Source organism: Arachis hypogaea, chromosome 17, assembly GCF_003086295.3.
Source record: "Arachis hypogaea cultivar Tifrunner chromosome 17, arahy.Tifrunner.gnm2.J5K5, whole genome shotgun sequence".
In the NCBI taxonomy this organism is placed as follows: domain Eukaryota; kingdom Viridiplantae; phylum Streptophyta; class Magnoliopsida; order Fabales; family Fabaceae; genus Arachis; species Arachis hypogaea.
The window spans coordinates 28,873,521-28,892,524 of NC_092052.1; the positions used below are offsets into that span (position 1 = coordinate 28,873,521).

Here is a 19,004-nt window from a genome sequence, read left to right on the forward strand (position 1 = left end):
GAGTGAAGGATAATTAATGTCATAAGATACATGAAACATGCATGGTTGGAAGGAAATAAAATAGAGCATACTACATACCAACATAAATTTAAGAAAAGCATAATTCTCTACTCTTTTTCTAACGCTTCTTTATTACCTATGAGCTTGCCTCTTGTGTTTGCACACAGAATATATTTTGTAGAGAGAGAAGGGAGAGGATTAGTATTTGAGAGAAGTGATTTTCTACCTATAGGTGCACCCTTTTTTATATATATTTGGTGATAGGGTGGTTGGGATAATTTTAAATTCAAACGGAGGGCGGTTACTAGATTCCTATCCATATTTCAAAATTCTAAGCACATCTCCTAACTGATTTTCAAATTTTGAATTTAATTTTATTTCTAGAAGGGGTGAAGGGAGGTTGTTACATTACCACCCCCATAAAAAAAGAATTTGTCCCCAAATTCTACATCCTAAATTATTCAATAAAGGTCATTAGTAAGATGCATGGTGATTTGGACATGGGTAAGCTAATCTTACTAGTAGCGGAGAGAGATATGAACGAATGAGAAGCACCAGTATCATCTAGAATAGTTAAAGGAACTCCATTAATTGTGCATTTACCCTCGATTCGATCTTCTGACTCGTGGGCTTTCTCGCTGCTGAGGGCAAAGACTCGCCCCTGACGCTATGGTGGATTGGCAGGGGTGGGGGGACTACTGGGCATTCCCTGGCGATATGCCTCGGCTGAAAACACTGGAAGCAAACATTTTGTCCGGCAAGGCACCTACCCCTATGTTGCTTCCCACATGAAGCACACTCCTTGAGTTCGGTGGTCTTTGGTGAGGCATGAGTGGGAGTTTCCTGGCGATCCGTGCCCTGTTGAGGTTGCCTTCCTGTAGGTTTTTCAAGAAAGGCCTTCTTCTACGGTGGCTGCTGAGATGATTCTTGATTCAGTTGCCTTTTCTTGAAAGCCTCGCTTCTTTCCGACGCTAGTTTTTTGGTGCACTCCTCGATCACCTGGCACTTGCTAACGAGGGAGGAGAACTCTCGGATTTCCAGTGGGGCTATTGCAGTTAGGACTTCTGCCCTGAGCCCTCCTTGGTGCTTCATACACTTCCACTTTTCATCTGGATTAGCCTTATACATGACGGAAAATTTGCAGAGTCTCTCAAACTTCTCTGTGTACTCTGCAATACTCATCCTATCTTGCCTCAGCTGAAGAAACTCCATCTCCTTGGACTCTCGAACTGAAAAGGGAAAGTACTTCTTGTAGAAAGCTTCTTTGAAGGTGGCCCAACTGATATCTGTTCCAGCATCCTCCAACAATCGTCTTGCTCCATCCCACCAAAACTCGACATTAGCTTTGAGCATGAAGGTAGCGTAGCTCACTTGCTGCTCCTTAGTGCATGGAAAGATTGTGAATACCTTTTCCATTTCTGCCAGCCATTCTTCTGCTGTATCAGGGTCGAGGGCTCTACGGAACTCAGGCGGACCAATCTTTTTGAAGTCAGCAAAAGTTGTACGAGTCTGCTCCATGTCCAGCCTGAGAAGATTAGAATCCCTGTCCCCAGTGGACAGTTGTTGGGCCATCAGAGTGGTGGCTTGGGCCTGTTCCTTCATTTCCTTGGCCATCTCCTTCATGTGCTTTGCTAGATTTGAGGAGCTCGAGCCCGAGCCACGTGGGCGTCCACGGCTTGCCATAGGTTTCCTGTTCAAGGATAACCATAGGGAGAAGTTTTATTAGTCGTACCTCCTAAGATAGGATCCCTAGGATCGACTTTGCTCTAATACCAATAATGTAACACCCTAAGTTATATCATATCTTTGAAGGTCTTTAAATAAGGTGCCACACTCGATAGAGAAAGAGAATGAACTTAATCTTTATGTAAGGAATGAGGAAGTGCGCGTGAAAAGGAAAACAAGTAGTACTAAAACGATAAGAAATATGAAATAATAACTTATCCATGAGTACGGTTCAAAATAAAATGCTTAGAGAAAATTAAACAAAGAAAAAGAAACTAATACGTCATAACTAATTTCGTCGAAGAGGCTCCCATACTTGTGTCCTATCCTATCCTTGATCAGGACCCTTCAGTTATTCACAAATCGAGGTACCAGTGATTTTCCTCCAACACCTTTTCGCGCAGTGAAGATCCGATTCCATTGTGTGGGATGAACTAAGACTTGACGGAGTGCCGAAGTGGGGGAATGGCGTACGTATTTCACCCTCGGACTTCCGCAAGGGTTCAACTCCTCCTCTGGATTCTCCTCCATGGTATCTTCCTCCTGGCCAGGGTTGTTGGACTTTTCTTCCTCCGTCTCGGAATCTCATTCGAGATGCATCACCTCAGATGGCTGTTTCTTGAATGCTGAAGCATTTTTATCTAGGAAGGTTACGACGGGCAGCTGGGGTTCTCTTTCCACGAACTTTCGACCTAAGTAGATAGTTTGGAGCACGGTAGTAGTGGTCGTAACTACCCACGCGTGCTTCAAGGGGTCATACTCAGAAGTTACCTTCGGGGGGCACTACGTCGTCTCTATCCGCTGTGCCATGTTCCTCTGGAGATAGTATGGGAAAAGAAAAGGGATGAGAACCTAAAGTCTCAGTAGGAGTGCTATGCGACACCTCCATATCTATCTCCAACCCACGTGCGGGATTTTAAAAAGGGTAGTACGATATGGCATGTAATATGAACCTCTTATAAAGCGTAAAACATATAGGTAAAAAGGAAAGAACATAGAAAAAAATAGAAGAATAACATCTTATGTAACCTCAACATAATCATATATAAATCTAAAACATAATAAAAATCAAACTTTCATTTATACTTTCTCCTTTCTTAACTTATAACTTTCATGGAAGGTATTGAGCTCAAACCGGTATAAGATGAGAGTCCCCTTCAAGGTTCTTATCTCGAATGTCTTGGCGATCACCTTCCCTTATCGAAGGATCATCTCGATCGATCACCCTCCCTTACCGAGGGATCATCCCGATATCTTGTCTTTGGGGGTCACCTTCCCTTACAGAAGAATAATTTCCTCAGTTCAATTTATAATTAGGGTTGTTTAGGCATGCACAAGAAGAGATTTATGCAAGAATAGATCATGCAAGAGGGAGAAAACATATACCATGATAAAATGAACATGTTGAATAAGATGTTATAAGAAAGTACGTACTCTCGACCCTAGAGGGATATTAATAATATAATGTATTAAATATCATATAAATGTACATTCTAAAAAAAATAGGATATTTTAAATAGTTGAATAAAATATTTATAAGAGGGCATGTACTCTTAACTCAAAGAAATATTATTAATCCAATGGTATAAAAGTCAATATAATTTCACGTAATAAAATAGGGAATATTAATTGGTTGAATAAAATAATTTATAAGAAACATGTACTCTTGACCCTAAGAAGATATTAATAATATAATGTATAAAATATAATCTAAGTGCATATAGTAAGAAAGGGGGTATTTGAAATACTTGAATAAGATATTATAAGAAGTATGTACCCTTGACCTTAAATTAAAAGAGTAATAATGATATAATGATATAAGAGGTCATTTAGTTGCACATAATAAAACATGGTACATTGAACAAGACACAAAAAGGAGCATATATTCTCAACATTAAAGAGATAATAATAATGTAATGGTATCAAAGGTCATGTAAGGGCACATAGTAAAATTAGGGCATGTTAAATAATTAAATAAAACGTTATAAAAGGGCATGTACTCTCAACATTAAAGGAATAATAATTAAAAGGTCATGTAAATGCACATAGAAAAATATGGGATATATATTAATGGATCAAGAGGGCATGATTGACATAGTAGATAATCATGATTAATGTGGATGAAAGATGAGTGAAGGATAATTAATGTCATAAGATACATGAAACATGCATGGATGGAAGGAAATAAAATAGAACATACTACATGACAACATAAATTTAAGAAAAGCATAATTCCCTACTCTTTTTCTAACGATTCTTTATTGCCTATGAGCTTGCCTCTTGTGTTTGCACACAGAATATATTTTTGTAGAGAGAAAAGGGAGAGGATTAGTATTTGAGAGAAGTGATTTTCTACCTATATGTGCACCCCTATTTATATACATTTGGTGATAGGGTGGTTGGGATAATTTTAAATTCAAATGGACGGTGGTTACTAGATTCCTATCCATATTTCAAAATTCTATGCCCATCTCCTAACTGATTTTCAAATTTCGAATTTAATTTTGTTCTTAGAAGGAGTGAAGGGAGGTTGTTACACAGCGTGCGTGGAGGAGAGCATAGCACCGCCGCCCGTGGAGGAAAGCATCGCGCCGATGCCCGTGGAGGAGAGCAACGCGTAGAGAAGCCCGTGGAGGAGAGCAACGTGCCGATGACCGTGGAAGGGAGCACCGCGCTGTCACCATTTGGGGTGGACAGCACTGCGATTGAGAGCTGCGGTCGTTGTGGAGGAGAGCCGCGATCGGTGGAGGGTGTGTGGCCGTCTGGTTCGTTTCAAATGTTAGGGTTACGGTATAGTGATGAAGTGATGAAGCTAAGTGATGAAGCAAGTGATAAACTAATGAAGCAATTATGTCTTTTCTTTCTTTTTTTTCTAAGTTATTTGATTGAAAAATAATTGGTGGGAATATGAAAAGTTTTCTTCTAAAATTTGTAACTGTGAATAATTTTAGGCAACTTTTTATAAATATTATTTATTCAATTTTTTTATAACCTTTATAAAATGTTGTATTTTTATTTAAAAATGTTGCCTTAAATATTTTATATTGTAACATTTTTTTAGTGTTGTTTTAGATATCAAAGGCAATAATTTTTGTGGGTCGCCAAAAATTTTGTTATCTTAGCCTTATTCAAAAGCAACTCGTCAAAAATGTTGTCTTTTTCTATCTAAGGCAACTTTTGTTAAATGTTTCTTCGAATAAGGGTTACCTTAGGCCAAAAATATTGTAGTGATACAAATATGGGATGGGTCTTATAACGACTTTAGTTATCTAAATGTAATCTTTTGATGTGTTCTGTAATTTTTAAAAAGAGACTTTACCCGATATTACATGTAATGGATAAATTACACTCTATTTTGATTTGTGTTGTTTGGACTAAAAATATATCTAGCTTATAATGTAACTTTTATTATTTAGATGTCTTGAATTTCTCATTTTTAGATTTGTTTTGTGATTATCATCATTTTGGGATATAATTATGCTTTAAAAAAAATTAAATCTCATAAAACAAAATAAGCTATGGTCACAGTTTTAAGGTGGGGTGACCATAGATAAGCTATGGTCACAGTAAAAACCGTGACCATAGATAAGGCTATGGTCACGGTTTTAAGGAGGGGTGACCATAGAGGCTATGGTCACGATTTAGATAAGGCTATGGTCATGGTTTTAAGGTGGAGTAACCAGAGAGGCTACCGTGACCATAGATAAGGCTATTATCATGGTTTTAAGGTGGGGTGACCATAGAGGCTATGGTCACGGTTTTAAGTAGGGTGACCATAGAAGCCATGGTCATGGATAGATTAGGCTATGGTCACAGTTTTAATAAAGGGGTAACCATAGAGCAACCTATGGTCACGGTTTTTATGCGTGACCATAGATTAACCTATAGTCACGGTAAAAAAATGTGGACTAAAGGTCTTTGGCCATGACAGAATAGGTAAAAAATTATGACCATAGGTAAAAAATTATGACCATAAACTTATGGTCACCCTTTTCACTAGCTATGGTCACAGTTTTTTACCGTGACCATAAACCTTTTTTTATAGTGGTATGAATATTTTCACAAGATTGAATTAAGATAAATTCAGGATAATTATGCTTAAACATATTCCCGAATGATTTTTCCTTCCTTTAATATACTTTTTCTGGTAAAAGAGGCAGAGGAGGATGTTCTTTTAGAGGAGGCAAATTCAATTCATCTAACTCATCATGGCCTTAAGGTCAAGTGTGTGGTAGGATAAGACATACTACTTTTTCAGGTTTTCACATCTTTGATCAACAATTTCAACACCCTACAGCCACAACTCAAAATTCATTTTCTCTCCACAAATCCCACATTCATTTTCTTATCATAATCCAAGGGTCTGTTTGGCTACTCCATCCACTCATTTTGATTCATCCTGATGCCAAACATAGGTGTCGTCACCATATAACCTCAAACCTAAATAATCTTCTAGCACTATTCAGAATATCAAGGCATGATCAACTATTTTTAGATAACAACATAAGGAATATGATTTCTAAATGTGGTTTCTCTTATCTTTTGGATTTTGATACACACAAAAAATTCCTTCTTAATAAATTGTTGTTACTTCTTGATATTACAAGAATTATGGTAAATGTCCATAAATTTGCTTCGGATATTATCTATTTTTTAAATTTTATTTTGATGTTTGTTAGTGAAATTCTGATCACTAATGATATACTACTCCAAAAAACTTTTAGGAATGGAGTATGCACTTTGATAGTGCTATTGTGCTTCAATCTGACTTAACTCATACAACACTTACTCTTTGTGGCATAGACATTTAGGTATTGTGCATCTAAAACTATAATGATTGTTTTGAACAATTGTAAAGTTGTTGCTCCTTCAAGAATAATAAATATTGGTATTTTATGAATAATGTTGCCAAGCTAAAATGATCTTGTTACCTTTCAAAAGGTTCTCTATGGACTAGAAAATGGGAGTTGAATCTATGGCCTCTTTTAACTTATACACTTTCACTTCCAACTAGATTTAAAACAGAGTTGTTGTTGAGTCTGTAATATTGATTATGCAGGAGACAATTTTATTTTATCTCTTAATGATTGATCAGTAACAGAGCAAACAAGTTATGTTTGAATACACTGAGTTGCTGTGACGTCTACAAGATTGATTATGTAGGAGACAATTTTATTTTGTCTCATATCGAATGAAAACAGAAACAAAGTAGAGAAGAGTAAATGACACAACTATGAATCCTGGTTCAACCACCATGTGCAATGTGACCTACATCTAGTCTCCACCCCAACTGTGGTGGAATTTCCACTATCTTTCTCAAAGATTACAAACTCCAATTCCCAAGGATTCTACCCAATCATATCAGGAACTAACCAAATTTCTACCCAAACTTGATTAGGTTAAGTTCACTTCCTAGACTCTCGAGACTAAGTGCTCACCCAACTGAGTAAGAAAAATCTCTCAAATTCATGAATACAAAATAGAAACAATTTACAAAAGAGTTTGACATAATTTTTGGCTTTTTTCAAGATTACTCTCTTTACCTTTTCTCTTAATGACTTTTACTAATACCTCATATTTTTCCTTTTTTTCATTTATTTAAATAAAAAAAAGATAAAACTGAAGAATAGAAAATTTAATGTGAAACTATGAAGGAGAAGAAGGTTTAGCTCGAAAGCTATGAAGACCCAATAGTGGGCTCACTCTCCTTGCTTCAATTTTTGGCCATTTACCCTTTTATGCAGGAGTGAAATTTCCAAAATTTGAGTTTGGTTGAACACATTTGACTTTGTTCTTCTTCCCCATAAATTAGATCAAAGATGTAGAGAAGAGATGGGACAGCAGAAGTATTTTCATAGACAGTAGAGTTGGCTTGGATCCTAACCTAGCTGCTTCTCTTTCTTCCTTTTTTCTTTGACTTTAAAGATCTGAATCATTGATCTATTTTTTGGCCCCAAGTTTCAATTGTAACCTTTGATTTACAGCAGAGTAAAACAACCTCCATTTTTTTTCTTATCCGAAAATGTGCATGCAGTTGGAAGATGGTAGCTTCAACAGGCTATAATGGTTGCACAAATATGGCAACTTTTTTCTTTGATTTACCTCTGAACTAAATCTGATTTGATTTTTCTCTTTTGGCTCCAATCTTTGACTTTTTTCTCTTTTTCCTTTTTAGTGCATGAATTTGTTGATCCACTTTTTTTACTTTGTTTGAATCCAATCTAAACAAATCTTTTTGCTTGTGAAACTTCTTTTCATCTTTGATTTAAGGTTAGTCACATGAGTTATAGTCAGAAGAAAAAAGTGATTACTTAGTTAAAGAGTTGAACACTTTAGTTATGGATCAGAGAAGAGAATATATAAGTGCTGCCAAAAAAGTTTTAAGCTTGTTTTAAACATTTTATTTTTCTGAATAATAAATACACACATTATACAATTTTTAGACTTTCAACCCAAACTACTAATATTTGTCATTATCAAATTATTATTGTTTTTCTTCAAACTTAACACTTTCAAATTGAATTATTTTAATTTCAATGCTCCACTAGACATGATATATTCTGATTTATGGAGGTCTACCCCGATTACATAATTTCATGGTTTCGTTATTATATCTCTTTTATATATATGCATAATATACTTATAGCATATAACATCCCAAACTTTTCAAGCATTGGAGCAATTCAAAAATGAAATTGAGAAGCATAAATACGGTTTTAAAAATAAAGAGAAAGTATGGAGAGACAATAAATTTAGTATACAATGTGTACAATAGGGATAAAATTGAAATTATAATTAGTTAATAATTAATTTCTAATCATTTTAAATTTTAAATTTTAAATAAATAAGGATTTGGTTATGAGAAAGTTACGAATTCCTCTATTTTATGCATACGTTGATTCGGAATTGGACCTCCACGAAGAACTCTAGAAATTGAAGATCCTCACCGGAGCCCCTGAACTCTACCCTGACCTTGTTGCACTCAACGTCATCCCCTCCATCGTCGACCTCCTCAACCACGACAACACTAACATCGCCATTGACGTCGTTCAGCTCCTCCAGGACCTCACTGACGAGGATGTCCTCGACAACAACGATGAACCGGCTAAAGTTTTAGTTGATGCTTTGATAGAGAACAGTGTTCTCGAGCTCCTGGTGCAGATTCTCCACCGACTTAACAATTCTGATCCTGACGACTTTGCTACAGTTTACGCGACGCTCGCAATGATAGAATCTGATCGAAGTGAAGCCAGCAATGACAGAGTTAGCTTGCGAGAAGACGAAGCTGATGAAGTGGCTGCTCGGAAAGATTAAGGTATAATTATTACAGTGAAATTAAATCAACGAACTCCGTAATTGGATGTTTAATTCACTAGGTATGTAGATAGGGGTGGCAGTGGGGCGGGTAGGGGCGGGTTTTTGCCCTACCCGACCCCGCCCCGCCGTCCTTGCACTCCACTACTACCCGCCCCACCCCTACCCGCGGGTAGTAGGCTGCTCTACCCTAACCCGCCCCGCCCCTATAAAAATTAAATAACATTCTAATTTTTACATATTCATATATAAATTAAGATAAAAACTTAAAATTCATAACTAAATTAAAATACAAACATAAGATTCATACAATGTCAAATAACTTGAAATTAAAAAAAGATTAATGTTTAATCACTACAAATTTAACAGCATAATAAAGAAATTGCATCAAAAGAGTCTTCAATCATTATTCTTGTTCTTCCACCATTTAACAAACCTACATTAAAAACACAACATATAAACTAGTTAAGTTAAGCATTATGATTAGTAAACAGTAAACACAAAGTTTTACCAAATAACTTGGTACCATGTTTTAAAAAAAAAAGTTGAAATAATTTTTCAGAAATAAAAGCAATACCATTGAGAAGAAAACAACACCAAATTAAAATTCCAAAGTAAAGGTAACAAAAATAGAAGCAGCCAACACTTATTTCAGAATTGAACAATTTGCATAGGTATAGTTTCCATGGTCAACCAACAAAATAACTCTAATGATGATGCAAATTAAAAATTACTATATAACTATGTAAAAATATTTACTCTAAAGGATAAAAAATTACTATATTACAGGAGTGCATAATTGATAAAAGGATAAAAAATTACAATGTTGAAAATCTGTACAAACCTTAAGGGCATTTCTTTCTTCTCTCAAGGAATTCAATTCTTTATCTGATTCCACAGTCAATTCTTTGTACTTTGCTACTTCTGCTATTAAATCCTTTACTTGCTTCTGTTGACAAGCACGGTCATCTCTGATTTGTTTTAACTCCTCACGAAGGCATTTTAGTTCATTTGCTAATTTTTCTTTCTCATTTAGAGCTTCACTCTGTGAAGCCTGAAAAAGCACGTAACAGCATAATGCTCCAAATCAAAAGTATTTCCGATTTTCACAATAATATTTTACGACATGTTAGGAATCAGAGTACAAGTTGAATTCCAGTGCCATCACGAAGAACTGCATTAGCAGGTGAAAAAAAAGAAAGAAAAAACTTACTCGTGTGCCTCTAGTTCAGAGGGCTTTCCACTTGTGGACCCTTGAGCGCCATTGCTAAGGTTTCTCCACTTATCCTGAATTACGACAAAAGAATAAAAATTAAAAACCCTAAATTGATATTAGACGCAAAATTCAGAATCACATCACCAACAACCCCAACTCAGAACACCAACTTTGGCCACACATCAAAGTCAGAATAAAATCAAAATTAAAACAGAACACCATGAGCATATTTTCTTAACAAAAAAAACAGAACACTATGAGCCAAAACAACTTCTACATATAACCAATCAACAAAGAAGCTAAAACAACTTCAATTTTTCAAGCTTTATTCCAACTAAGTCTGAGAAATTGAACCAACAAACATACTGTTCCTGTTATCACCCAAAAAACAAAAGAGCTTCTTCTTGTCTATTCTCATCATACATCCAAAATTAGCCAGAGATTAAACATATCAAATCATTCAAAAAAAAAAAAGAAAGGCTGGGATAGGGGCAAGAACAGTACCGATGCTCGATGGGGGGAGAATCTGGTGGAGGTCACGCATTTGGGGACCAGAAGAGGCGCGGACGAGGCTCTATTCCAATGCAGAGGAGGCACGGGGGTGGCTCGTCTAGTGCGCGACGTGGAGGCCGGAGAGAGCGCAGAGGATATGGGACTAAGAGGCGGCGCGGAGGAGGAGCGACAGGCGGCTTGAACCTTGAAGGAGACGCGGAAGAGACAACGAGGGTTGGGACTGGGAGAGTGGGAGTTCAGTGACGGTGGGTGAGAATCAGAAGTGAGAACCTTAACCTACTAACCCTAATTGTTAAAAAGTTATATATATATATATATATATGTACTCCTGGGCGGGTAGGGGCGGGTTTACCCTGAACCCGACCCCGCCCCGCCCCGCTCATCAAACCCGCCACGGTTCAGACCCGCCCCGCACCGGGTCGGGTTTAAACCCGCCCCGAGTTGGTAGGGGCGGGGCGGGTACCCGCGGGTACGGGTACTGCTGCCATCCTTATATGTAGATGGTTATTTTAATTCTTAATTGGATGGTTATTATGTTTGATCCATTTTAAATATATACAATTAACAAATATTAGATAGTCATTTCACTACGTAGTCAGATGATTATGGCCGGTGAAGGAGCTTCTAACGCCGGAGAGGTGGGATGATTGATGAGGGTGGGATAGTAGACGGTTTGGGGAGGGTGTTTGGGTAAATTCCTTTGATATATTAGAGTTAAAATGGTTAATTTTTTGAAATAACTGTTTGATTTTTTTTTCTTATATTGGGTCAAATTTAAAACCTATTGTACACATTGTCAAGATTCTTCATTATCTCCCGTGAAATTCAAAAATAAAAGCCTTTCAAATAGGTCATGGTAAGAAAATTTTCTCTCATACCTTTACTTAATATCTTGATGAACAAAGCATTGCTCATCCTTTCTCTTACCCCTAACTCATCAACAAAATCGAAGGATTGAGTGAAAATATCATATTACTGAAACCAATTTAGCAATGCATGTTAGCAACTGCTTCTTCATCTTTAATACTGGGATGATACATTCTTATCCATTGTTTTCCTCATCAACAGGTTACCTCACCAAATACTAATCTCATGGCATTACAAAAATAATCACTTTTAGCAGTTATTTATTTTGTTTTTAGCGGTAATAAAAATAGCCGCTAATACATTTATCGGTAATTAGACATTAGCCGTCTTATACTTCGTCGCTAAAAGGTTTTAGTGGCCATTATAACATTTGCCAGTAAAGACTATTTTAATGGCTGCATAAACTATATAACTTTTAACGGCCATTTTCATGGCAATTTATATGGCCACTAAAAGCAATTCTAAGATTGCAATGTTATTCACTTTTAGTTGCCATTACTATTGCTACTAAAATTCATTTTATCGGCAATTTATATGGCCATTAAAAAATTCTTAAATTGTAATATTATTTACTTTTAACTGCCACTATTATTGCCGCTAAAATCTTAAAAGACGTTTTTTTAGTTATACTCACTTTATTATTATATTTCTACATAACTTTATTATTATTATTATTATAAATCTTATTAATAAAAAAACAAATATTACGTTTGAAATGTATTTATTCTTTTTAAGTAATACTTATCTGCTCCGCTCTTGCACTATTAAATTACATTCATTTAGCTTAATTGTGTTTTGGCAATGAAAATGTAATATAAGAATCTTTGAGAGGTATCCTATGGAAGTAGCAGAGAGTTATAGGATGTAGGGTTAAGAAAACTTGATCCGGAAACACATTATCATATTTATAGGTGAGCAGTCAGTACAGAAAATGCAATATCCTGAAATGCATGCCACTTCGGCAAAGTACATCCATTCAGTACAGAAAATGAAATACTACTGTTGTTCTTTCTATATTTATCCATCTGAATCAAATGTGTGTAGCAGATAGAGACAAACTCAAATATGTCTGTGTATTATGCGATGTCATCCGAACATAAAAAAAACATTAGTAGCCACACAAACTATACTTGTTAAAATACTTTGTTGATTGAAATTCATCTCCTAAATTTCTTTATCAAACTTTTACTTGCTTACTTGATTCTCCTGAAAATGAACAAAAACCTATTAATATAAGATATAAAAATATTTATCATTTAGTGCTGGATTCAACAAACAATAATAGATGAAACTATAATCTTTCAAGAAAATATATAAGGTAACCAATCTCTAACATAGATAAATTAAAATATATAAGATAATTAAAATGGATAAATTAAAAATATATCAGCATCGGACATAAAAAATTAGGAAAGAAGATAACCAATTTCTAACATAGGTAAATAGAAAAGTTAGTTAATTATCACTGACCTTAAAATTGACAAAAATTTGAATTGTGACTGCTCAACTTTGGTATAAGCTATAGGTACAATAGCTGGTTTTTCTTTTTAATTAAGTTGGGAATTTTTTTTCATTTCTTTTTTCAATCTACAAATAATTAAATCAAGCAAGTTAAGACATGATTAAATAAGAAAATGGTTCAAGACTCAGCAAAAACTAGGAATATTAAGTGTGGTTAAAGAGGAATTGCTATTTCTATACCAACTTCGTAAAATTTACTGATGCAGTTAGTTTTTAAATGGTAATGACTAAAGCAAGTTTCTGCTGTTCAAATCTACTAGAGTACCAATAAATGAAGTACGTGTTTGGACTCTAAAGTTTACTTTGCGTGATAAAACAAAATGTTGGAAAGATTTTTCTGCTTAATTATGTTATATACATTATTATTAGAAAACGGGATATGATGTCCAAAGAAAACAATTAGAGATAAGCAATAACAAGATTTAGACACATACCATATTTACAGAACGAGGAGTGCGGCTCATGTTGATCTGATCTCTATTGTCACGTTTGTAAATTAAAAAGCTAACATTAAAAATATTTTTATTCGAATTTAGAAAGTCAAAAGCTGCAAAAACAACATTAAATTAGTATTGTTTTCCATAGATTAAATAAATTTAAACATAATGGTATATTAAGTACCTCCACTGATAGGATTCTTGTGTAACTTGTAATCTGTTGTATCATCATCACGATCTTCAAGTTGTAGCTCATCCCATATATCAGAAAAACTATTGCGCCATAAGGTAAAAGCCTGAGTACAATTCACCTTAACATCTAAAAAAATTAAACTTTTAATTAGTGATAAAAGCTCAAGGCATCTGATTCAAGCCATGGATATTTAACAGAGTAAGAAAAGAGTGTTTATCAAGGTTTTCAATGCAACATGCTCAAATAATAGTAAGAGAAATATTATAAGAAACATGTCATGTTCTATAGTTCAGTACCTGGGATCATTTTGGAGTCTCCCTCGTTGAAGTTAAAGGAGAAACTAGAGTTCACCTTACATTGATCTTGTTGTTCTATAGTTCAGTAACTTTGTAAAAAAATATTTTATTAATTTTTTTTTTAAAATATTCTTAATAATCACTTGGTTTGGTTGAATGCAGCAAGCAATATCTGACTAGTGACTCTCTTGAAAGCAACTAGGAAACCACATTATGAGCTTATCTCATCTCCAAATTAAATAATTCACTTATATATTTCTCTTTTTGTTATTTTCTCTTGCTGATCAATACATTAATGGCCACTTACTAATTTTCAGATTAATGATTGTACAATAGATACTATATAACTACTTTATGATTGCATAAATTTTAAACCTGAGTCTGGTTTTGGAGTTGACCCAGCCTGAATTTCTGGAACGAAACCAAATTAAAATGATATATTACAGATTACAGCACTTCTAAAAAGAAAAGCAACAATAAAAATTATCTGTTCTATAAAGACTAGCTCTAGATGATTTCAGTCCCTAAGTATGGCATTATGTCTTTGGAGTTCATTTACTACTTCAGATTTACGAAATTGCCATGGATATTTAAATAAGATGAAATCAACAAGACTCCCGTTAAACACATTACCTAATAGTCTACTTACATTACAACTAATACACAAGCTACTTAGATAAATTGGTGATTTGACAGAGTTAAATCAAATATTTAGTTGAGGTAATGATTCAATTAGCGATATCAATTGGTTAGGCCACTCATGGCTTAATCCAAACATTAAAATGCTACACTAATGTATTTTTCACTATCAATTCTATTTATCTTACAGAAAAATCAATTATTTTTATTTATAATTATTTAAGTACCATAACTTGGCACTTTGTCAAAGAATAATAAAGTGACATAATTCATACTAAAAGAAAGCTGAAGAGTCAAAGGTAAAGAGTTCCATAAGGCGTTTATTGATTTATTGCCTTGAGACAAGATGCATCAATACCTCACCAAAAAAGATTTGGACATTCTCCTTATAAATTGATTATTTGTGCAAAGTACTCATAGTAAAAATTAAATGTTATATTTTAAAAAATAAAAATAACTCCCCTTACCAAAGAGTACCCAAGACAGTTAGCTTGCTAATTTTTTAACAATCCAACTATTCACCCCCTTTAACATCATACATAGCATGTTAGATAGCTGAATTTTTGGTCTTTCAAAATTATTAAAATTAAGCAGAACAGCAGAAAGGATACCTCACCTTCAGATCCTGGTCCAAAAGACAAAAACAGGGATCTTAGAGAAGGATAGCACCATAAATTGGTTGCTTATCCCTTCTGGTGGCTCACCTCAATACCCTCAACTTCCCCAAACATAATTAGACTATATAAATTAAGCACTACATCCAAACAGTATAAGTTCTAAATTAACAATATTCATACTTAAAAATAAAGAATTAAGAACAATAACTTAACCAAACACTTTTTTTTTTTACCAAAGATACGAGATTCGAACCCGCAACCTCTTAATTGAATATGGGAAGATTATGTCATTTGAGCTATTACTCATTGGCTAACCAAACACTTAACAACACTGAAAAAGTAATAATACATCAAAGAATACACGTTAAAACTAAGAAAAATTCGCCAAATTTTTAATCTAAAACATTCAAACCAAACTTGTAAGCTAAAAACATACATTCAAAGGCACATTAATCAGACATCATCCAAACTTTCAAGTGGAGAAGCATGCACCAAAACCCTACATTGAGCATGAAAGAAAATATGCAAATTTTGAATAAGAATGCTAAAGGATCAAAGAGTATGAAAGAGTGTCTTGTCTTGGGTGGATCAAAGGACAATGGACCGAAGATGAAGACAGGTTGAGTAGATGTGTTTATTTTTTCATTTAATTTGTAGATGTGTTTATTTTAAATTATTTTTAGAAAAAATTTTACTCTCTTCCCCTATAAGATATTAAAATGACACCTCCCTTCTCTCTATTTTATAAATGTACATTTCTCTCTCTTCTAACTTTTAAAAAACTTCCTCTTTAATCCATTTTAAATTTTTTGTGTTAACTAATGTTAACTTTATCCATTTTTTAAGAAAAAATAAATTATTTTTTAAAAAAATACCCATTAGCAAAAATTTACTTTTTTATCATTAAATTTTACTTATTAAAATATCTTTTAATAAATTATTCTTTTATTGATTAAATTATATTTTTACCAAAATACTTTTAAAAAAATTAATAATTAAATTATTTTTTTCTTAAGATACTATTCTTCAATAATTTTTTAAATATTAAAATGTGATTTTACCAAAATTTTTGTTAATAATTATTTTTATATTTTACTATTAATTGTTGAATATCAATATATTATTTTAACATTAAATAAAAAAACCTTACCACTGTTAATATGTATAACAATTAATATATATTGATATTGAAAAATAATCTTACTAAAAATTTTTATTTAATGTTAAAATAATATATATAGATGTCAAAAAATTAATAGTAAAATATAAAAAAATTATTAACGAAAATTTTGGTAAAATTATAATTTAATAATTTAAAAATTATTGAAAGGTATTTTAGAAAAAAATAATATAATTATTAATTTTTTTAAAAAATACAATTTAATCAATAAAAGAATAATTTATTAAAGAATATTTTGGTAAGAAAAATTTAATGATAAAAAATAAAATTTTTGTTAATGGGTATTTTTTAAAAAAATAATTTAATTTTCTTAAAAAATGGATAAAGTTAACATTAGTTAATACAAAAAGTTTAAATGGATTAAAGATGATGCTTTTTAAAAATTAGAAAGGAGGAAAATGTACATTTATAAAATAGAGGGGAGAAGGGTGTCATTTTAGCATCTCGCAGGGGAGGGGAGTGGAATTTTTTCTTATTTTTATAATAAATTTATTTTTAAATTTAAAAATTATGTTTTACAAATTTAGAACAATTTTAAAAAACAATAATAAAAACCTCTTAAAATATTTGCCTTCAATTTTTTTCCTTCTAGCTAAAACAAATAATTTCTATTAAAAAATCAGTTTTTAATTAATCATTTTCACAAATTTAAAATGAAAAAACCGCTTTTTTTTAATTAAAATTGAAAAAAAATTATTTAGAGTTCAAGTTTTTTAGTTTACTCTTCTTTCACGTACTCGCTTATGTTCTTATTTAAATATAAATAATATGATGAAAAAGTATAGGGTACCAACATATTATCTGCCAACTTTTATCAATTTTTATTTATAATTGTGTTTTATAGAAGTATGCTCGTGGATGTGTCTAATAATTAATATATTTTAAATACATATATAAAGAGACACATCCAGAAAATATATCTATAAAGACACTTCTATTAAACACAGACATTTTTATTAGACACATTCACGAACACACTTCCATGAAACACAATTATAAATAAGAGTTGGCAGAAGTTGGCAGATATGTTGTTGGTAACGTAGCGAAACCGTAATTTGATTGATATATTTACGCAATTGGAGTAATCTTATACTTGGAATTTTATTTGGTAAAATTTGCGGAAAATTGATTAAGTTGGTGAAACAATATGGTGAAAGAAAATGGGCTCAAATAGCAGGGAAATTGGATGGAAGAGTAGGCAAACAATGTAGAGAAAGACAATCATTTGCGTCCTGATATCAAGGTATTTTTTACTATTATTAATAAAATATTTTCTTATATTCTTGGTCAATTTGCTGTACTATGATGATATTCTTTCTTTCTTTATCATGTTAGACCTATTCGATATTATTTATTTTTCATATTCTTCAGTTTACCCTATGCTTTTATTTCTCATATGTCTATGCATGTAGCATGTTTTAATTAACTAATTTGAGTTTGACAAAGTTTTTGAAAAATTATCTTGATGTTTATGTTGAATATTTTCTCAATTATAGGGTTTTTTTTTTTTTTTTACTTCAATTATATAGAGTATCTACATTTAGATTGAGAGTATCATAGATCTATCTTCCTATTTTCTTATTAGAATCCTAAAATCATGTTTTTTTTTTTAAGTTGGAGTGAGATTCTAAGACCTCTAGATAAGAATAAAAAGTTTATACCATTTGAGTTATAATTCGTTAGCCATCTTAAAATCATATTTAGAATTTAATATTATTGATATTTAATTAAAATTAATATTCTTTTTTTTTAATTAACAATAAAACTCGAACTCAAAATTTTTAGGTGAGGATGTAGAGACTATGTTTGCCACTTGAACTATAACTCATTGACAATTAATACTCTATTTTAATGTAAAGAAAATCAAGAAAGTTGATATGATTTTTAATGTTATTTTCTTGTTTATGAGTTTGGATTTAAGAGACAAAATTAGGGAGAGAATTTTTAATTCAATGACCTTGAGATTTTGTGGAAGTCCCTAAAAAAATATGAGAAGTTGTTATTATGTTTATTTTATTATTAATTTTTTATTTAAAATTTGTTAAGCCTGAATTTATGTTGGATTATTACAAAATATAATAAAACAAATATAAAAAAAAAGGCAAAATTTGAAAAGAATGGCTTATATATAAAGTTTTCATTATGTGAAAAAATAATTTTATAACAAAGTATTTTATATTTTAAATATTTAATAAATAATTGCACAAAATTCTCCATTATATATTTGATCTCTCTTGTTCCTTCGTTGTCCAACCACCACAATATATCAACTACTCTTTACCATGGACATGTCCTAGTGCGGCAACAATATTAATAGTTTCAACTATGAGATCCTAATCAACAAATTCCCATATAAGCTAAGTCAATAAGAACATTGAAAATATTTGTTATCTTGTAGTTGATGCCTTGATAGAGGACTACTAAAAACATGAGTAACATATTTTCATGGAAGAAGTATTGTTCATTATTTATTTATTTTTTTTTCG

At 32.6% G+C, this 19,004-nt stretch overlaps 1 protein-coding gene across 1 annotated transcript; it reads right to left on the bottom strand.

The window, feature by feature from the left end:
* Positions 1 to 12,500: 12,500 nt before the first annotated feature.
* On the bottom strand, positions 12,501 to 14,192 carry LOC140181127 (ABC transporter A family member 8-like). Its single transcript, XM_072223841.1, has 4 exons — positions 14,083 to 14,192; positions 13,778 to 13,912; positions 13,591 to 13,703; positions 12,501 to 12,841 (listed from the first exon to the last, which is right to left on the bottom strand). Exons 1-4 carry the CDS (start codon positions 14,090 to 14,092, stop codon positions 12,821 to 12,823), a joined length of 279 nt encoding a protein of 92 aa, XP_072079942.1. The 5' UTR covers positions 14,093 to 14,192; the 3' UTR covers positions 12,501 to 12,820.
* Between the last annotated feature and the right edge of the window lie 4,812 nt (positions 14,193 to 19,004).

Coding starts and splice junctions, on each gene's coding strand:
- LOC140181127 (XM_072223841.1), bottom strand. Junction 13,704..13,777: donor CAAGAATCCTATCAGTGGAG/GTACTTAATATA, acceptor TTGTTTTTGCAG/CTTTTGACTTTCTAAATTCG. Junction 12,842..13,590: donor CTCCTCGTTCTGTAAATATG/GTATGTGTCTAA, acceptor GTTCATTTTCAG/GAGAATCAAGTAAGCAAGTA.